At 36.3% G+C, this 20455-nt stretch overlaps 1 protein-coding gene across 1 annotated transcript in view; it reads left to right on the top strand.

Annotated features, from left to right (window-relative positions):
* The window catches only part of PPP1R9A (protein phosphatase 1 regulatory subunit 9A), a 298537-nt gene that overhangs the window by 248459 nt on the left and 29623 nt on the right, over positions 1-20455 (top strand). The window contains exons 13-14 of the mRNA XM_040644262.1: positions 15545-15702; positions 16213-16510. Of these exons, the coding sequence (XP_040500196.1) occupies positions 15545-15702; positions 16213-16510 (456 nt within the window). The remainder of the gene's footprint in view (positions 1-15544; positions 15703-16212; positions 16511-20455) is intronic.

The raw sequence follows: 20455 nt of genomic DNA, 5'->3' as shown, positions 1-20455 counted from the left end.
CTTCATTTAGCATTAAAGTGAGATCTAGAAATTTGAGACCATTTACTACATTTATATCCCTTTGCTGGGCTTTCCCTTAATAGAATACGATGCGTAAATAGTGCCCCCTGGGCAGCTTAAAGACAGGTATTTAGTAGCAGCATTACGCTCACTGAAGAACCGGTGTCTTCGGGAAGGTCATTTAGCATCTCTGGATTGGTTTTACTATGTATAATATAAAAATAGTAACACTTCTTTCCTCTCCACGCTAACGGGTGTTTTGAGGTTATATGACTTAGTCACTGGGGTGAATAGAAGCTTTGATTTCTAAAGAAAAATGTCAGAAAAAAAATAAATGTTTTTTTCACCTTTTTGAATATTTTGAAAAAATCAATGTTTTTTTCACCTTTTTGAATATTTTGAATATTTTAATTCCATTAAATTAAATTAGTTGTAGTTTATAATAAATATGTGTCTCTGCTGTGACATTGTAGTTTCTAATAAATATGTGTGTCTGCTGTGACGTGCACCAAGTATGATCAGTAACCAGTGGCTTTGCAATGTTCAGTTCATTTCTGTTCATTTATTTCCATTCAGAAATCTGTATCTTGTCAAACATATAATTAATGGTATTTATTAAATTATGTGACTACAGAAGATCAACAAACTCTACTATTAACATGCTGATTTGGATCAAAACCTTGTATTTCTTCTGAACCCTTTTCCTATTCTACACCCTCCATTTTGCCACATAATTATCAGTTTCCCTAGCAACACTGTCGGCTCACAGTGAGATGCAGAGACTACTAATTCTTACTGAAACCAATCCGTGCTTGTGCAGTGGAGGTAGAATCAGTCATCTTAGACATTAGTAGCATACATATCAAGTGGTGCTCTTCCAGTTTTGCTGCCGAGGACAGTCAGTGATAAATCTCCTTGAATTTCAATTGCTTGATCACATAAACTAAAATGGCTTGGTCAGTAGCTAGAATGCTCTGGAAAGCACTTTTCTAAATTGATCCTTTGCTTCTGTTGCTAGGGAACGCTGAAGTCCTAGAGGTTTAGAAAAGGAAGTAAAACTGAGGACCAAACACAGGCCATTCGGCACTTAAAGATCCCACCCCCCCAACCCCCCACACACACCTTTTGGCAACAGGGTGGGCGCAATAGTTGCCCTCAGTCCTGCTAGTTTCTGCCCCTTAGATGCAGTGCCCTTTCTCCCCACTTCCTGTGGACTGTCCAGTTCTGACTTGCTTTCTGAGCACTGGAGTGCTTTATTGGTAGGATGAGTGGTTTAGCATATCTTTAGGCTTAAGGCAGCTCGGTGAAGCATAAGGATTATCAATTAAAGTCATTGAAAAACTACGTTAGAATGAAATACTGAAAGAAAAAGAAAGGAGAGAATGAAGGAGGCAGCATGGGAGGAGCAGGAAAGGAAGAGCCCGCAAGCAGTCCTTTCTTCACAGGGAGTCATGTTCTTCTAAGAATGAGCTTCCCAGCTGAGGAGGGATTAATTACGTGACTCTCAGTATTGAATTATTATTATAAGTTTTCAGAGTGATAAAATTATTTTTCAAACCATGCAGAAATTCACCACAGTTACAGTTCTATTTGAACACTATTTATGTGGTTCTCTCTATAAACCAAGCCTACTCAAGTATCTCATTAAAATTTGGATAGATTATACAAATCCATTACTTGATATGCTTTAATACATTTTTTTATCATAATACATAAAGCAAATATAACAAATTTTTTCACCAGGAGCCATGACAGACACTTATTAAGGATTATTACTTAATTATTAAGAGTTATTCATTAGCACTTATTATTTATTAAATAAAACACATTGTTTTACCTGGGTTCCAGGATGTGAAAAGTAATTATTTTGCCCTCCTGCCATGTTTTTATTTTCCTTTCTTAGTGCCTGAGTAGTGCTGGTCTACGTAAGAGTTCTCTGTCCTATAACCAGGGGCCCTAAGTGACTAGAAATGTCTGCGACTGTCCAGGTATTTAAGTCAAGATTAGAATAAGAGCAGAGAATAGGCATGTTAGAGAGATCTTGGAAGAAAAGGGTTGTAGTCTTACTTTGGTTAGATTCCCTGGAAAACTCACTTGAACAATATGAGCTTCCTGCACTTCAGATATTCCAGGATCCTTAAGATGATACTGTTTTCGGCTTCAAATATTTTAAAGGCTCTTGTGAGAGGTTCTGCATATTCCATAGAGATAATGAAAGAAAAACTAGGACTAATTGGTAGAAGTTACCTATGAAGGCAGATTATCACTATCCTGCCTCGAGAGATGAGAAGTATGATACCTTTAGAAAAGTGTTTTGAACACTGAAAGCCTGGTGCCACACTGACTTGTAAGAGGAAGGAAGGCTTCTAGGTAGAAAGAACAGTGTTTGTCCCTGCCAGTTATACAACAAGGTGTGTCATTTGTAGGATAAAGGGTGAGGAAGATGAATGGTTTGCTAGAGGACAAATATAAATGAGATGAACATTCTAAGAGATGAGAGGGAGTTTGAAGAAGAGGGGGAAAAATGAATAAAATTAGAATAATTTTTTTTTTCTGATTCATAGACCTTATGTTAAAGAATGAGACCTTACGTTAAAGGTATGCTTCACGGTATTCTTGGAGTAAAAGTAGGCTTTGAATGCTGGAGAAGTCATAACTATTTCTGTAAGTACTGTGATCCATTAGTAGTTTTGAGGCATAACAGGAACTGGGTCACTTGTAGGTTTGTAAAGGTAGTTCAAGTATCCCCGTGAAGTTTGGGTATTACTACCAAATGCTTCTTCTTTCTCATACCCATCTACTCAGCTAGTGGGCCACTAGTTAGAAAACACCGAATGTTATCTTCCTTAAGTATGACCATTGAAGGATTATATAAAGCCTTTCATTCTTAGTTCCTTTAGTTACTTACTATTCCTTAGCTCTAAGAAGAACTGAGCCAGAAGAAAAAGACTGAAGGTGCAAGATGGCAGATTGTAGGAAAGTGTGGACTTTCAGCATAGATTGTATCTAGAATTAATTACTCAAACCTGGGTGTCTTTAAAAAAAAAAAAAAAAGGATATTTCTTAGCTACCCTCCAGGTAATTTAAGAATATTCTGGAGAAAGGAGCATAAGGATATGAAAATAATACCTTCTTTCTTCCTCTCCTTTCCCTTACACTTTTTCCACAAAATAGTTTGGCTGTTGCAATTAAGCTCTAGATTTCCTAAAAGTAGATCCCTAAAATGGTAGTCTGTACCTGAATCCTGAACCCAGGATGCTTGGTCAGAAACCCAGGATTTGTGGACATGCCAGTGGAACTCTGAGCCCGCTTAGGTATTCAAGCCAGCCAATTCTCTGATCATCAGGCCCTATTCACATGTATTTGCTTGTTGTGACCCAGTTGTTAGCTTATTGGTTTGCATGGAATCTGATTTCTCTGAATTAAATAACTTCTTTGAAATTTACTCTGATTTCGATAAAGTCTTTATCAGGAAGAGCAAAGGTGAGTAACCAACTGCCATTAAGGATATCTACCCTTTTTTAATCTATATGTTTTTATCCTTATACTTCATTCACTCATGTATTGTCTAGAAGTAACTTGGAGAGACGCCTTTATGTGACAGGATTGGGTAAGTTGATAGTAGCAAGATAAGAAAGAACAATGAGGATGACCACAGAGTGGAACTAAAAATAATGCTACAAGTATATATACCATGCTTACAGTATTTCTGAGGCAAGACCTTTAATTTGGCTCTAAGTTTCCTTGTTGCCAAAGGAAATGGAAACCCTTGTTCATTATATTATTCACAGTGTCCGTAAGTTAAAAGAACAAATCATCTGCTTAAAAGAAGTACAACTATTGGCACAAATAATGCATGATTTGGAGAACACAGTGATATTAATATTGATAACATCCTTAAGTAAATCGACTGATGATTGTTATTAGGACATTTTCACACAGTAACCCTCAGTGTAGACTAATGGCATCACACAAATGTGTAATGTAGTGTTCAGTAAAACCAGTGTAAATTATTGGGGAGAGGATGGATAAGACACAATGTACTCAGCTCTCTGTTGATCTAGTTTGGCGCTCAGGTGCTCTTTCATGTATATCAGGTTAAATTTGTTAACCATGTTCAAAACTTCTAGAATGTGTTGTTGAGAGAGATGTGTTTTAAAAAAATCTCACCCTATAATTGTGTTTGTTTCTTCATTTGGTTTTGTCAGGTTTGCTTTATGTTTTTGAAGTGATGTTAATAGGCACATACAGTTTAGAATTATCATATCTTCTTGGTAGATTGACTTTTGATCATCAGAGAATGTCTCTATTTTTAGTAATTCACCTTAATATCTGCCTTGTCTGATATTTGAAGAGCTGTATCAGCTTTCTTTTGATTAGTGTTTGTACGGTATATCATTTTGTTTTACTGTAAACTTCCTATGTCTTTTGTACCAGTATATAGGTGTTTATTTTTTTATTACAGTCTCTCAATCTTTTTAATTTTTCCATCTTTATTTTTAAGATGGATTTAAAAAGTTGTTGTTTAATTTATTTACTGATATGTTGAGTTTAAATCTAAGCTCTTACTATTTGTTTCTAATCTAACAAACAAAAATCTTTGTTCTTTTTTTTTTTAAAAGATTTTATTTATTTATTTGACAGAGAGACAGCCAGTGAGAGAGGGAACACAAGCAGGGGGAGTGGGAGAGGAAGAAGCAGGCTCCCAGCGGAGGAGCCTGATGTGGGGCTCGATCCCAGAACGCCAGGATCACGCCCTGAGCCGAAGGCAGACGCTTAACGACTGCACCACCCAGGCGCCCCAAAATCTTTGTTCTTTTTATCTGCTTTTTTATATATATTTTTATATATAATGTATATAATATCATAACCCACTTGTGTCTATACAAGGAACCCAAAGTTGGTTTAATGTTGAAAAACTCATATAATTCATACATTAACTAGAGGAGTAATCTATATAATCATCTCATTAGATGAAGACACATATTTAATGAAGTTGAACACTTATTCATGATAAAAAGTTTATTAAACTAGAAATATAAAAGTTTATTAAACTAGAATTTTCTTTTTTTTAAACTAGAACTTTCTTAACTTGATATGTGAAGCAAACAAAAGTCTATCAAACATATAAAGTGGTGAAATGTTAAAATCAAGAATTTTCTTTAAAATTAAGAATATTATTAGCATTTCACCACTTAATGTGCTATAACCACTTCTATTCAGTGTTTTCCTTGAGGTCCTAGCAAGTACCAGACAAGCAAAAGAAATAAAAAACATAAGGAATAAAAAGAAAGAAACAAATTTGTTATTATTCACTGATAATAAAATTGAATACATAAAAACTTCAAGAATACAGATTATTAGAATTAGTCAAGAGTTTAGCAGCATGGATGGCTCCAAGAATCATTAGACATCAGTTAATTCTGACAAACAGAAAACGTAATTTTTGTACAAGTGATTTACAATGGCAACAAAAAACATAAGATAGCCAGTGTGAATTTAGCAAAAGAAGCTCAGGAGCCACGGGGAACGTTCAAGAAGACCTATATAAATTGGTAGAGGTAGGAAGCCTCAGTATTACAAAAATGCCATAATGCCAAATTAACCTATGTAGTCCATACAGTTCTGATTAGAATTTGAACAGGGCTTTTGTTTTTGTTTTGTTTTGGTTTGGTTTGTTTGTTTGTTTTAAGAACTTGACAAGTTATTTCTAAAACGTATATAGAAGAACAGCTTGGCCAGAATAACCAGGATATACTTGAGCAAGGACAGGGTGAAAGAGCTTGTTCTCTCGGGTGCCAAGATTCATTATGAAGTAATAGTGATTAAGATAGTGTGGTGTAGTCTCAGTGATTGACAAGTAAGTAGACCAGTGCAACAGAGTGAAATACAGAAACAGACTGACCCATGCACGCCAATTTGAGACTAATACAGAACTGACAATGCAGATTAGTGGGGAAAGGATGGACCAACAAATGATGCTGGGAAAATTAACCATATGGGAAAAAATGAAATTGGATTTAACCTCATATCATTCACAAAATAGATTCCAAATGGATCAAAGCCTCAAATATGAAAGCCAGTGTTCCTAACTCTTTGAAAAGAATGTAGGAGAATGTTTATATGATTTAGAACACAAAACTTCCAACTCATAAGAAAAGTTTGTTAAATTTGACCACAGTAATGTTAAGAAAACCTGATCATTGAAAGACACTGTACTGTCTTTCTAGAGAACATGGAAAGACATGCCAAAATTTTGAGAGAAGATATTTGCAGCCCATTTACCTAAGAAAAAAGATTGTTTTCCAGAATATACTAAGAACACAATTAACTTAATAGAAAAATGGACTAACACAATAAGCAACCAGTTCACAGAAACAGAAAACCTAGAATTTGGTAAACATAAGTTAACATTCAACCTCATTAGTAAAAATAAAGTGATTCTCAGGTATAAAGTTTCACAGTAATATGTTATAGCCAGCATGGAGGAAAAGTCATACAGTTATTTTGCTAAAGCGATTTCGTATTATCCGGTAAAATGGAAGATATGCAAATTCTGTGGCCCACCAAGCTGACTCTTCCACATGCATATGCCTCCGTAAGTTCTTGCACATGTGTACCAAAAGACAAGTTCAAACATGCACAGCGCTATTGTTCATAACAATTGCAGAAAAAAGTGAATTGATCATATCTTCCTACATAATGCTGAGCAAACAAAATGACAATTTGCAGAATATTGAATACAGCTCATTACCATGTATATAAACTTAAAAAGCAAGCAAAATTAATCTATATTGTTTAGGGATACTTTTGTGAATAAGTAGGAGAAAAAATAGGGGCTACAACTAGAAATGAGGCTTAGAGAGGGCTTCAGAAGTACCAATTTTATTTTTTAGGCTTTATTGTAGGAAAATGGGTGTCTTTTTCCTTCTTTTTCTAAATGATTTACATATACGGTATAATTTTTATATAAATAAAATACATTAAAATAGAAAATTTTAATTTGCTTAATTGAAAGATAAGAATGAGGAAAGCCACAAAAGACTTTTCGGGGCTTATAATACTTAAGATTTAATAAGGGGAGGAAAGTCAACACCAAGAGACATTTGCATCAATAAGGCAGTTACTGAGGTCACTGGACTCCTCCAAGAAATCATTTTCTGCTGAGGCTATAATCATGTGTTGTCTTTGTCCTTTTTGCCTTTCCCTGGGCCCTCAATGTTAGTGGCTCTTTTCAGATACCTGTGGATATGAAGCCAGACTAGCCCCCTACCACCATGTCTGATTTATTTCCTGACGGAGTCTGCGAGTACATTAAGCATTCACTTTTAGCATTGAAACCCAGAATTTTAAAATAAGGTTAAAGGCATGATTAAAGCCAGAATTAAATGGAAAGTCATTAAAAGGAGAGTGCATGCTTGCACTACATTATCAACAGTGTCTTATACAAGAGCATTAGATACAGAGCAATGAGGTGATTATTCCATGCTGTCTCATTGTTTTGTTCCAAACTGGGGCAGGAGAGAATTCTGGAGTAGGTTCAAGCTTGGTTTGGTGATGCATACCGATACAATTTCTTGGTAAACTTTCATCATTTTCATTTTTCCTGAACAAATTATTTGCAGTAACTTTTAATCCCCAATAAATAATTTTGACCATGAAATATTATTGAATTGCACTAATTAAAGGGTGAACATTCCCGGTAAATCACTATGGAAAATTTTAATGAACAAGCCAAATGAATGAGAAATCAATACTTATTGATTGTTTTCTGGCATATCATTAGAGCCAAAATCTGTTCTCTTACTCAAAAAGCAAAGCACCTAAATTGCCTGTGTAGTTTTGTGCAAGTTTTGCATCTGTCTTTGTGTAAGTCATTAAGACTTTTGTTGCCAAATCAACGAGGCATTCAGAAGGAGGTATTCAGTTGCAAAATGATAACTCTCCTTGGTTCCTGTTTCTCACTTCCTCTTTGTCAGTTCACAGAAGTCACCAGACCCTTCAGGCCTGCTGAGGTATGCATTAGTACTAGAAGATACCTACAGTTGTTTTGATAGAAAACAAGCTATTTTGTCAGAATGAGCTTAAGCTTAGTAGTTCTCTCTCCACCTTAGGAAAAGCGGGCTGCTTTATATTTTATTTTGACTTTTAAATTTTGTTTGCTTGGAATCGAACTATATATAAGGTAGATTATGATCTAGAAGTAAAGACAATCTTATTTTTTTAAAGATTTTATTTATTTATTTGAGAGAGAGAGCATACAAGCAGAGGGATGGGGCACAGAGGGAGGGAGAGGGAGAGACAGAATCCCAAGCAGACTGCACACCGATGCGGGGCTGGATCCCAAGACCCTGAGATCACGACCTGAGCCAAAACCAAGAGCCAGAGGTTCAACCGACCGAGCCGCCCAAGCGCCCTGGAAGTAAAGACAATTTTAACCCGCATGTTAGATATAGCTCCTTTTCAAGGAAACTTTACAAGATAGCTGTATTCTGAAGTTTCTTACATTTTATAGCTAATGCTCAGGTTCACCATGATATTCTAATTGTATAGTTTGGGAGATGCTGTGTAGTTATGTTAAGGTAAAACTGACTGAAGAACAGGCTGGGAAGTCAGGATGGGAGGATACAAAAGAAGGTGCTGCACGAGTGGTTTCTAAGTGCAGTGCGTGTTGGTAGGCTCCTGTAAATTTTTCAGGGTGGACCACAGATTTCACTTATGCTGTCTACCAGCCAAGAGGGAAATATGATCAATCCTGGTGTCACAGCCTCTTTAAAATTGAGACCAAACAATGAACAGCTATTTCTGGAATTAGGACCAGAAAATTATCTCGTGTGTATGGTTCTGAACAATGTTCCAACCATATTGCTTCAGTAGTAATGAGATCCTTAGGGTTTTTTCTGTGAATGCAGGACACTAATATCAAGTTATGACTGAATCCCAGTGGACATGAAGTAATGTTCTACTTCAGTACTTTACACTAATTATGTCGGAGAACCTACAGGAAATGCCGCATATTAGGAAACTTAAGAAACATAGAACTTAGGTACATGGAAAACTCTGTTGTCTGTGAGTTTTGTGATGACAGTAAGGGCCTTAAGACTACCCAAAAAGTCTTTCGGATATTTATTTTGGTTTTACAGTTAATGTTTGATTTATTCAGGCTACGGTATTATCAAAAACCTAGTTTTTAAATTTGATTTGGAAATCACTGTTGAGGGATCTTTGAATAATATTTAGTTCCTATTTACAAACATAGCTAATTAGCACCTACAAACATTTTAGATTGCATTTATAAATTCATTACGTTTGACTTTCTTTTTAAATACTATTTTTAGTGACTGACAGTCTTTGCAAGTACTTAAGAAATTCTCGTGCATCTGGTACATTACACTTACAAGTAGTGTAGTCCTTGAGTTTTCTTAAACCTTCTCATGCTGTATGTACGTAATTAAGTCTTTCCATAGTTGGAAGATAATTTCTCATTAAGGAAGCCCCAACAACTGTTATCTCAAGTAACTGAGGTTATTTCCTACCAAAGGCATAAGCTCTGAATTCTTCTTATAGTACTCAAGGAAACTATTATATCACAATAAATAATTTGGGGGGTTGCCTACTTAGCATACTTGGGATTACTAATATCCAGAGCTTTTTGTAGGCAGCCCTGAAGCTTGTTTATTGTTTTCAGAGACACTATAATATCAAGAAGAGGACATTTACATATCGCACCTTCCTAGACCCAATTTATGTACATGACCCCATGGTCCTACCCATGGAAGTCTGCAGTTCCCAACCAGTCTGCCCATTTGACTAGATTTTACAATTCTTTGAATTTTAGGCTTTTTCTATCAGATTCTAAAGATGTTTGACAGTGAAGGAATCCTAAGATATTGAATGCCTTTCCCTGTTGTCTAAACATAAATTATCCTTTCATATTCTCAGAATCAGCGACTCTTACTAGTGTTACAAATGAAGTTTGATGGAATTTAGGATACCTCACGTAGTTTTTTTCTGCCTTACAGCCACTATCTCCATGGGCAGTCTAGTGGCATTACTAAAGAGTCAGGGGCAACAGAGTTTGGACCTCTCTGCCCTCTTGAGAACAGGGAGGTAAGGTTAACCATAAGTTGAAGAAGGTTATGTTGGTATCAGACTGGAGAGGCATTACACTAAAACAGAATTATGTTTCAAAGGCCACACAGATAGCTTTCAGGTTGCATTTATTAATAAAGTGGCAAAAAAAGGAATTCTTTAATAGTTTTTGAACATTAACAAATGAAATGTATAGTTCATACAACAGTAAATTCAGACCTACTTAAAAGATTAGGAAACAGCAATAATCTGCTTGTTCTGAAACTGTAAGAAATCAGCTTCCTGAAATTTCATAAATACTACTTGGGGTATAAAATGTATCAGCATTTAGGCAACCAGAAGGAAAGCAACTAAATTAATAGAGTTCAGGGTGAGAGTTGCCTGCGGGTGGGTTCTTAAGTAAAGTGCTGTCATAAGATGAGATGAAGTTGTGTAACTTTGTCTCAAATTACCGTATCCGATTCAATACATCTTTGCTGTGCCATACTAAAACAAAGTAGTGACTGGAAGCTAAGTCAGAGGGCCCTAATCAAGCCAGATCGTCCGGCAGTTAGTGGAGTAGCAAGGCAGGCAAACAGTCTCCACAGACGTAATTGAAAGAGCAGCCTTCTCACATGAGGGAGGCAGATAGTCACACGGATTTTGACAATGTGTCCTGGGCTAATATCAACATCTGGGAATCCTGAGTCCTAAAACACCAGAGCTCTTGGATTAGAATGGAATTAAGATGTCTGTAAAAGAAAATGTACTGAATATGTGGTGTTTTTTTTTTACTAGTTTTAAATATATAAGTAATATATAAATGCAAAAAAATACATATAATACAAAAACATTCAACATTACAAATAAGTTTAAAGTACCTATTGGCCGAGATCTCCAAATCTAATACCTTCTTTGGAGGTAACCACCGTTGTCAGTATGAAGTATATTCCTCCAGTTCTTTCTCTGTTAAATTGTATGCATCTGTTTATCATGAGAAAATATATTTTATGTTGCTCTTTTTAAAATATTTAAATGAATGTACATTTGGTTCTACAATTTGCTTTAGTCATGTAAGAATATCTTGCTCACCTTTCCATGTCAGTAAATACATTCCTTGAGTGCTTATGTAACAGTCACTCTTCCAAGCATTGTGTATCTGTTAATGCATTTGGTCCTCCCAGCAGTGTGATTACTAGTGCTGTGTTATCCTCATGCCCATTTTGCAGTTGAGGATTCTAAGAGACAGAGCGGTTAAGAAGATTGCCCAAGTCAGTGACAGAGCCACTGTTCTGGATTCTGTTTGAGGAAGACTAACTCCATATCACCTCTTTGGGATACATAAACCTACCTCTGAACGCAGGATGTATCAACCCAAACCCACGAGCCCACCTTTTGTGACCTTGCAGTGACTGTGAGTGATACGCAGCTACTGTTCAAGTTTTAAAATGCTGCCAAGTGTCCATGATGCTCCGCATTGTAGTTGATAATAGCATAAGTGAGATAATAGAAGTAGGACTGTTTTCGAGGAGAATAGTGCCCATAAGAATGCAGAGCAGCCCCCGTCGTCATGCTGCTCCATTCCCCTCCTACCCTTGCCATCTCTAGCTGATCTGTGGGCAGCATTCCATTTACGTCAAAAATAACGTCAATCTAGTGAAAAAACTGAATGACTCACAGCATTACTGTAGGGAACTGGTTGCTGTGTAATAGGATATATAACATCCTAATTTCACAGAACATTTTTCATAACAGCTGCTAAAATCATAATCGAATCCATTAAATTTTCTTAAAGGATGCAATTCGAAGCAATATTGAAACTAGTCTTAAAATGCAGGTACACTGAGGTGGAGCCCACCCACGCAACACCGCTCTCTTGTTAACTACTTCATATCTTTTCTGTGTTTGTCTGCGTTTATTAATCCACTTGAGTCTGCTCATCTTTTGTACTTCTAGCTGCATTTGAGTCAGAGATGGGCTTTTTTCAGAGACTGGAGGGTCTGAAAAAAAAAAAGAATAGAGAAAGAAAGGAGAGATGAAAAGGAAATTTCCCTCTGATTCTTATGAACAACAGAAACGATAGCCTGGAGAAAAAGGGTAGAGGAAGAACCCAGGGTCTTGGGTTTATAAAAGCAGTGTTAGGTTATTGATAAGGTCTCTGTAGAAAGTGAATGGCAGTGAGAGAACATGGCCACCTAAGCCCCTACATTCAGGAGCATGTAACTTAGCAATGTGGAGCCAGCTGGATTTCTTTTGCTACATTGTCATCCTCAAAACTGACAGCTATTTTTTTGATGTAAGAATTATACTCCTTGGATAAATATAAAACCAAATAGGGGCGTCTGGGTGGCACAGACGGTTAAGCGTCTGCCTTCGGCTCAGGGCGTGATCCCAGCATTATGGGATCGAGCCCCACATCAGGCTCCTCCGCTATGAGCCTGCTACTTCCTCTCCCACTCCCCCTGCTTGTGTTCCCTCTCTCGCTGGCTGTCTTTCTCTCTGTCAAATAAATAAATAAAATCTTAAAAAAAATAAAATAAAATAAAATCCCTCAAGTTTTTTTTTTTCTTCAATACTGTATACTTCTGGAAATTTGCAAAATTAGTACCTGACCTGTATTTTTGTTGGAACATAAAGTTAAGACTAAAACAAAGACTCGATGAAGGCAAAAGATTACTTGTGAAGATTACTTTCAGACTTGAGAGTGACCTTCCAGAAGGATGATAAGCATTTTTTTAAAGATTTTATTTATTATTTATTTGGGGGGGGGGCAAGCAAGGGGAGGAGCAGAGGGAGAAGGACAAGCAGACTCTGTGCTGAGTGCAGAGCCTGGCGCAGGGCTGGATCCCAGGACCCTGAGATCATGACCTGAGGCAAATCAAGAGTTTGATGATTAACCAGCTGAGCCACCCAGGCGCCCCAAGATGATAGGCTTCTGAGGACTGAGCTCTGTCCAGTCTCATCCACAGATTAACTGTGTGATGCAGTTAGTAAACAAGTTAGTAATCTTCTTTGAGCCTTGTTTTTCCTATCCGGAAAAGAGGACTGGGATAGAATCCCCAAGGTTCTTTTGAGTTGTAATATTCTGATGCTTATACAACATGATAGAACAAGATAGCTTCTGGTTACCGAACCACATAAGTCTATACACATTTTCCTTCTCTTCCGCACACGTCCTCTAACACCGCTGAGGGGGATGTAGCTTGCGGCGTCTTTAGTAGTTGCTTCCTCTGGACAGCTTTCCTTCCAACTTCCTGCTGTTGAAGTGAGAGTTCTCCGCTCCATTCCATCTTTCTGGTTCTTTACTTAAAAAACATTTGTTCTCAGGATGGAATATATAAATTGCTGATTTGTAATTCACGAATCACTGCTATAAAAGGACCCGGTGAACTTTGTTTTCGGGTCCTCAGAAATTGTTAATTGGATGCAGCGTGTGTTGGCCACATGGCTAATGGACGTAAGGCACTGCTTTTCCAGCTGACTTCATCTTTAGTAGATGTAACTCCGTATGTGTGCTCCAGCAGTTTGCACCTACTCAGTGCTGGCTCATATTAAAGCAGAGATTCTGGATGGCTCGTTGGGGGTTGTTTGGTATGAGTACCAGGCAAATTACTGAATACTAACAGAGCCAGAAGTCCCAGAATAAATTCTCCACACTCTAAACCCTGCTAATTAGTAGCTCTCATGCTCCCCTACTTTATTTGTTCAGTACCTAGTGATGGAGTAGCCACTGCAGTCCTGGAAGTTGGGTACTATGTTGGGTCCTCCAGGGCCAGAATTCTGTTGCGAAAGGAGCCATGTTTACAAGAATAGAACAAGCTTCCTCCTTGGGTCATCTTGTCGTCAATTAACCAAAGCTGTTACAAACCAACCAAATAAGAAATCGTCTGAGAAATAATTTTTTCTATAGTTTTCAACATGTCTTCCTTTTTATGCTTTCTTAACACATATGTGGAAGATTAATAAGAATATTTCATATGTAGCCAATTGGAGAAATGAATTTCTGGATTAGTCACATTATATGTGATTTTACAACCAAAAACACTGAACTGTAATGGCAGGAAAGTTCTTCTTCAGTGACTTGTTCAACCCTACCTAAATTTGGAGGGCACAGACTCATAGCCTGGGAATCAAAAAACAAGAAGAATCACGGCAGCTCATCCATCAGCTTTGCAGATAAGGGCAAGTTACTCAAGTTCTCTGAACTTCAGGAGGGGATAAAACATAACTTGGTGGCTCTGTCTCATGGGGTTGTGAGGAACACGTGAGGTGGTGTGTGTGACCGTGCTTTCTGTTACAGAAGATACAATCCAAATACAAGATAGATAAACTGCGAAACGGGCTTGTATGGCAGTCTATCTAATTATGTTATTGCTTTCATCTGTGTGGTGTTCCCACATTTATATGTAAACAAGAGCTTGTAAGGTTGATTATCTCTCAATTATCACAACTAATGAACTCTTAATCAGCAGCTGCAAGTTTAGATTTTATTGAAAGGAAGAAATTAAAGTGATCAAGGAGATTATTTTTTCTCCATTGACATGTAAACAATAAAGAGACTACTAATTAGAAAATATTTAGCTGTCCTTTATAAATACCTGAATAGTCTGACTTTTCTGAATATTCACTTTTCTTTCAAATACAGGAAATGAAGAGTCAGAACCTTCTGTAAATATTGTCATTCAGTGGATGTATCTCCTAGGGAAAATATGTTTAATATAATTTGTTAGAACCATGTGCTAAATGCAAAGTTCCATAGGTAAGAGAGGCACAACCTGCGATTCTTCCCTGTTTTGGTCTTATAATCTATTTAGAGCCGCACACCTTCATAATAATAGTGTGAAAAGGAATTTCCTCCAGTAACGCTACTGTAAGAAATTGTTTTATTCCATTAATATCAGTATATATTAATTTTCTGTAGCCTAGTTATATGCTTTATTTTTAATAATTTAGATCCAGAAGCACTTAATTAATTCTATGAACGTTATGACTTCATTTAATGACTGCCACTCTAAAAAGATAAAATAGCAGTGATGATCAAACTACATTATTTCTGAGGAGCAGTAGCATTCCAGATAAATTCAGCCAGAGAACAACTACGTAGATCGATGGGTAACCTTTCCTTCTCCCCTTTGGAATGGTGACTTGGAGTCCTGACTTGGACTTGGGGCAGCAAGATTAAAGGTGGTGAGAGACAGACCACGGAGGATCACTCTGGCTCTTTGGAAGTTAGATTTTTTGGTTGCCTTGGTCACCTTTGGTGTTGATTTCTTCCATTAGGCTTTGTACATTCCTCCTAAATCTCACTGATTTGGTACCTGTGGTATATCAGGCCGGCCTGCATGGTTGCCACCTATTCTTTGCCTGGTATTATTGATAACCTTGAGGTTTTTGTTATCAGTGTCTGTGGTCTGTTTGACAAGCCTCTCTCAAGGTTTCTCTCGCCGATTATTTTGCTTTATTCTTTTCTTAGACTTGAATGAGGCAGTCCCAGAGACAGAGCGCCTGGATTCAAAAGCACTGAAAACTCGAGCCCAGCTCTCTGTGAAGAACAGACGCCAGAGGCCCTCTAGGACAAGACTCTATGATAGTGTCAGTTCCACAGATGGGGAAGACAGTCTGGAGCGAAAGGTGAGCACCGATGACTGATTTCTGACTTGTAGTGTTGAGCTGTCTCCTTGTTCCTACAGCTTATTGAAGATGATTTTTCTGCAACCAGATTCTATGTCCCAGATGGCAACAGCTGGAATAGTTCACTGCTTTGTCTCCTAAATTCTTATTCAACTATATATATTGTGATATATTGTGATTCACCTTATTTCTGTTCTCACTCAAAGAGCTAACCCAAGAGCATTATCCATATTGTCATATTTCGTGATGGTGCTTTTATATTTAGCTGTTGGTTTTACCTAGTGGGACCTAAGGATGTACAGTAATTGTTTCTGTGCCTTAGATGTCTGTCTTAGCTACAATGGTAATATGGTGAATTGTTGTCAGCTATGCAGTCTCATCCGTAAACCCACAAACAATTGGTTTTCGAGGGATTTACTAAAAAAAGTTCGGTCTGGTTTCAAAGTAAGTATTCCATGGAGCTGATGCTCAGCGGCGCATAACCTCCTTTATAATCTCTTATGCCAACAGCCTTCAAACAGTTTCTATAACCACACGCACATTACCAAATCACTTCTGCCCAAGGGTTTGAGAACTTCTCCAGAATCAGGTTCTGGTGCTCCATCCCTCGCTCCAGTGGCTGGCAGTGTGCCCTCCTCGTCTGACCACATAGCTGAATTTCAAGAGGGACCACTGCACCCGGAAAAGGAGCCTTCCTCCCTTATTTGGGGAGACACTTCACTCTCCTCGCCTTCAAAATCTGATCATGATCTGGAAGAATCTCCATGCCACCATCAAGCCACCACCAAGAAAATATCACAAGAAAAAGGTACTGTTGATTTTTGTTGTTGTTTTTGCTTTTGTTTTGTCTAACTTCACTAACTCTTTGATTTGTGCAATATAAGAATAGCTTTTTTGGTCATAGTCATAAGTCCTTTGTCCTCTCACAACTAAGAATTAATACTGCTTTCTTTTTATGTTGTGGGATAAGCACATGCCTCTTCCATTTATTTATTTTTCTATCTATCTATCTATCTATCTATCTATTTATCTATCTATCTTTTCCTACCAGGTTAGTGTTTTTACTTCTTCAGCTCTCTACAAGTTTGCTACTATTGAAGGAAATCCTTCAGGAGGCCTACCAGAGATGTTGTAGAGTAGCAGCCCAGAGTTTCAATGAACACTAACATACTCACATTGGGGGGAAAAAAGTGTATATAATATATATGTTAAATATATATGTATATAATATCTATAAAAATGCATTAAATACACGCATATATGCATACATACACACACGTGTGTGTGTGTAGGAATATGAAAGCAGCATAGAGTTTAAACCATGAGTTGGTTTTTATTTAGAAGAAACTTTCACAGTAATGATTTATATTACAAAAATTGTGACAGGAAAGCTATGATAAAGATAATGCAGAGAGATCAGTCAATTAAATTTTAAAATAAGCTCCTAGAATTAACACCAAAATTTCGTAGTCATGTCAATAGACTTTAGTCATTTTAATTTGTAGAAGTAATAAATTCTCATTAAACAAGTTAAATGATACAGAGATGTATAAACATTAGGCTCATTCTTTTCCTACCATGTTTGATGTGTCCCTTTACAGTAACCAAGTAAATTTGGTTGTTATCTCTCACATCTGAAATACGCACGAGTGTATGTTATGTGTGTAGGGATGCACGCACGCGTGTGTGGTGCAGATGTAAAAACAAAAATAACCTTTTGTATGTTTGTGTTTTGTTTTGTATACTTTTTTTTTACAAAAATGAATCATACAAGTCACATGACTCTGCAGTTTTGTTTTGTACATAATAATATTTTATGGACATCCCTCTAAGGCAATATACACAAATTTAAATGATCAAGAGAATCTTACATAGTGAGCCTATAATATAACTGAGGCAACCATTCTAATATTGGCGGACATTTAGGCTATATTCTGGAAGGTTTCTTTTCGTACGTTAGCTTGTTTGCTTACCACTGTGAAAAAAGTTATAGCAATCATCTGTATATTCTTATATACTGTCACTTTTATTTCTTTAGAATACATTTTCAAAAGTTGAATTGGTAGTCAAAGTATATTGTACTCAAGAGAAAAATGTATAGCTTTAAATTCCTTTATTATTAAAAATAAAGACTGAAAATAAATAAAATAAATATTCAGAATAATAGGAACAGAACAACCAAAAGGCAGGGGGGAAAAAGCAGAAAATAGGAGCAGGTAAGAGATATAAGCTGAATTTAATTTTTATTGAAATGAAAAGCCTATTCTTAATTCCCCTCTCCCCCCCAAAGATATAGTAAAAATGTGCAAATTTTTCTAGCTAAAAGTGAATAGCCCCTTGGAAGGACACATTAAGAAAAAAATAGAGAAACAAACAAAAAAATGTAGCATTGGAAATAAGAAAGGAGATACAGAGATTAAAAGAATTTTTTTTTAAAGATAGTATGTGAACTCAGTAATTTAAAAATCTGAAGGAGATGGAGTTCCCTACAAAATTAGTCTATTCAAATTGTGTAAGAAGAAAACTTGGATAAACCAATAATCACAGAAATATGAAATGTGTTTTTATAAATGCTTCCATTTAGAAAGTTACTAGAGCCAGGTGGTTTTATAACTGAATTCTGCCTAACCAAAAAAAAAAAGATAGGCTCTATTTTATCCTAGTTATTCCAGGTAGGCTGTTTCTCATTTATTTAAGTAGCTAGAGTCCTAAAAACTAGAGTCCTAAAAACTGTGTAGAAAAAGGAAATCTTACGCATGTAGATTCATTTTAAATATGATGCTAATCGATTGAATCCAGGAGTGCAAGTTAATTATATTCCATAATCAGGTAGCATTGATCCTGAAAATGTAAGAATAGTTCAACATTAGAAAATCTAACAATATAAATCATCATATCAACACAGGAAAGGTAAAGTGTTACAATAGTAATGGAAGTCGAGAGGCATTTGATGTAATTCTTCAGACATTTCAGTAAAACTTGTTAAAGTAAAAATGGAATTAGAAAAAATTTTATGAATATGATTGGTGACTTAACAGCAATCAACCACTAAATAGTGAATCTTAAGCCATTTGCACAAAAATTAGGAATAAGACATGAATGCCAGCTACCATCACGATTTTCAAGTCAGTTTTTGAGAATTTTCTAATTGCAGGAAGATAGGAACATCAAATAATAAATATACATTTGAAGCAGAAAAGACAAAAGTATCTTTTATTTAAGGATTATATGAATATTTGTCTAGAAGATTAAGTGTCCAGATATACAATAAATATGTAAAATCAATATCTTCATGTGTGTAAGGGTGAAGTGTCTGCAGCTTACTTTGAAATGCATTTGAACATTAATGGACTAATGGATGACTAGAGGGATGGCTATGTGATAAAGCAAATGTAAAATGGAAATTGTAGGATATAGGTAGTAGATATATATTTGTTCACTGTAAAAAAATTTTTATCTTTTGAAAAAACGGAGTGGCAGAGATGTCATTTTTGTCCATACTGATCTAAAGCTTTGATACAACAGACATTTTGTGGAACTTGATAGGATGATCCTAAGTTTATAAGAAATGAAAAAAGGCAGGAATACCTGAGCTAGATAGATAGATATGGACTTATTTTATGACAGTTGGATGGGTGGATCATTGGAGAAAGAATAGAGTTTTTTACAAGTTGCTCTGGGACAACTGGTTATCCATATTGTAAAAAATTATATTAGACCCCCCATACCTTGCAAAACAATGCATTCAAGGTGGATTTAAGACTTAACTGGAAAATACAAACTCTTAAACTTTTAAAAGACTATATAGAATATTTTTGTGACTTCAGGGTAGAGAAGGATTTCTTAAACAAGACGCAAAGAAAAAAAACCATAATGAAAGAATTAATAACATCAGATATTAAAATTAGGAACTTCTATTTCTCAAACACACAACAAAGAATCCCACAGAAGTGGGATAGAAGATACTTACTGCCTGTGTAACTAACGTACAGTTAGCATCTAGAGTATGTAAATAACTTGTATAAATCACTTGGAAAAGACAAATAATACAGGAGATAATATATAATGTCCTGAACAGGCACTTCATAGAAAATGAAAACCGAAAAGCCAAAATATTTATGGAAGGTGTTCAACTGCATTAGTAATCAGGAAAGTATGCGATAAACCAGATGAAATACCATTTTATACCAACCATATTGCCATAAATATTAAGGTCTGATGTTACCAAATGCTGGAAACTATGTGAAACAACCAGAGACTGAAGAGTTTTCATTGTGCCGGTGGAAACAATTTGGGATTGACCTAGAAAGGTTGAAAGTATGCATGCCCTGTGACCCAGCCAGGTTCTACGCTTGCCTACTAGGAATCCCATACAAGAGTATTCGTAGCAGCCCTACTGTGTGATAAAAAAAAAAAAAAAGACAAACCTGGGAGAACCTAAAAACTGATAAGTACTGGAATAATCACTAGGAGAATAGTTAAATGAGTTGTAGTATATTCATATGATGAATCTGTGTAGCAGGGAAAATGAGTAAACCACGCTGAAACATAACAGCAGGGGTGAATCTGTGGAACAAGACATTGAGAGAATAAACCAAATTGCAGAAGCATCCCTATGATTCCATTTAGATAGTGCTAAAAAAAAATTAGTGGAATGCTTAGATATACAAACAAAATGCTGAGGTTATAAGTGGGAATGACAAAAATCAGTTACTTGGTGGGGAGTGTCCAGGAACTGAATGGGGACTTTGTA

Source organism: Ursus maritimus, unplaced genomic scaffold (assembly GCF_017311325.1).
Source record: "Ursus maritimus isolate PB19 unplaced genomic scaffold, ASM1731132v1 scaffold_3, whole genome shotgun sequence".
NCBI classification, from domain to species: Eukaryota; Metazoa; Chordata; class Mammalia; order Carnivora; family Ursidae; genus Ursus; species Ursus maritimus.
This window is presented reverse-complemented; position numbering and strand designations above follow the sequence as displayed.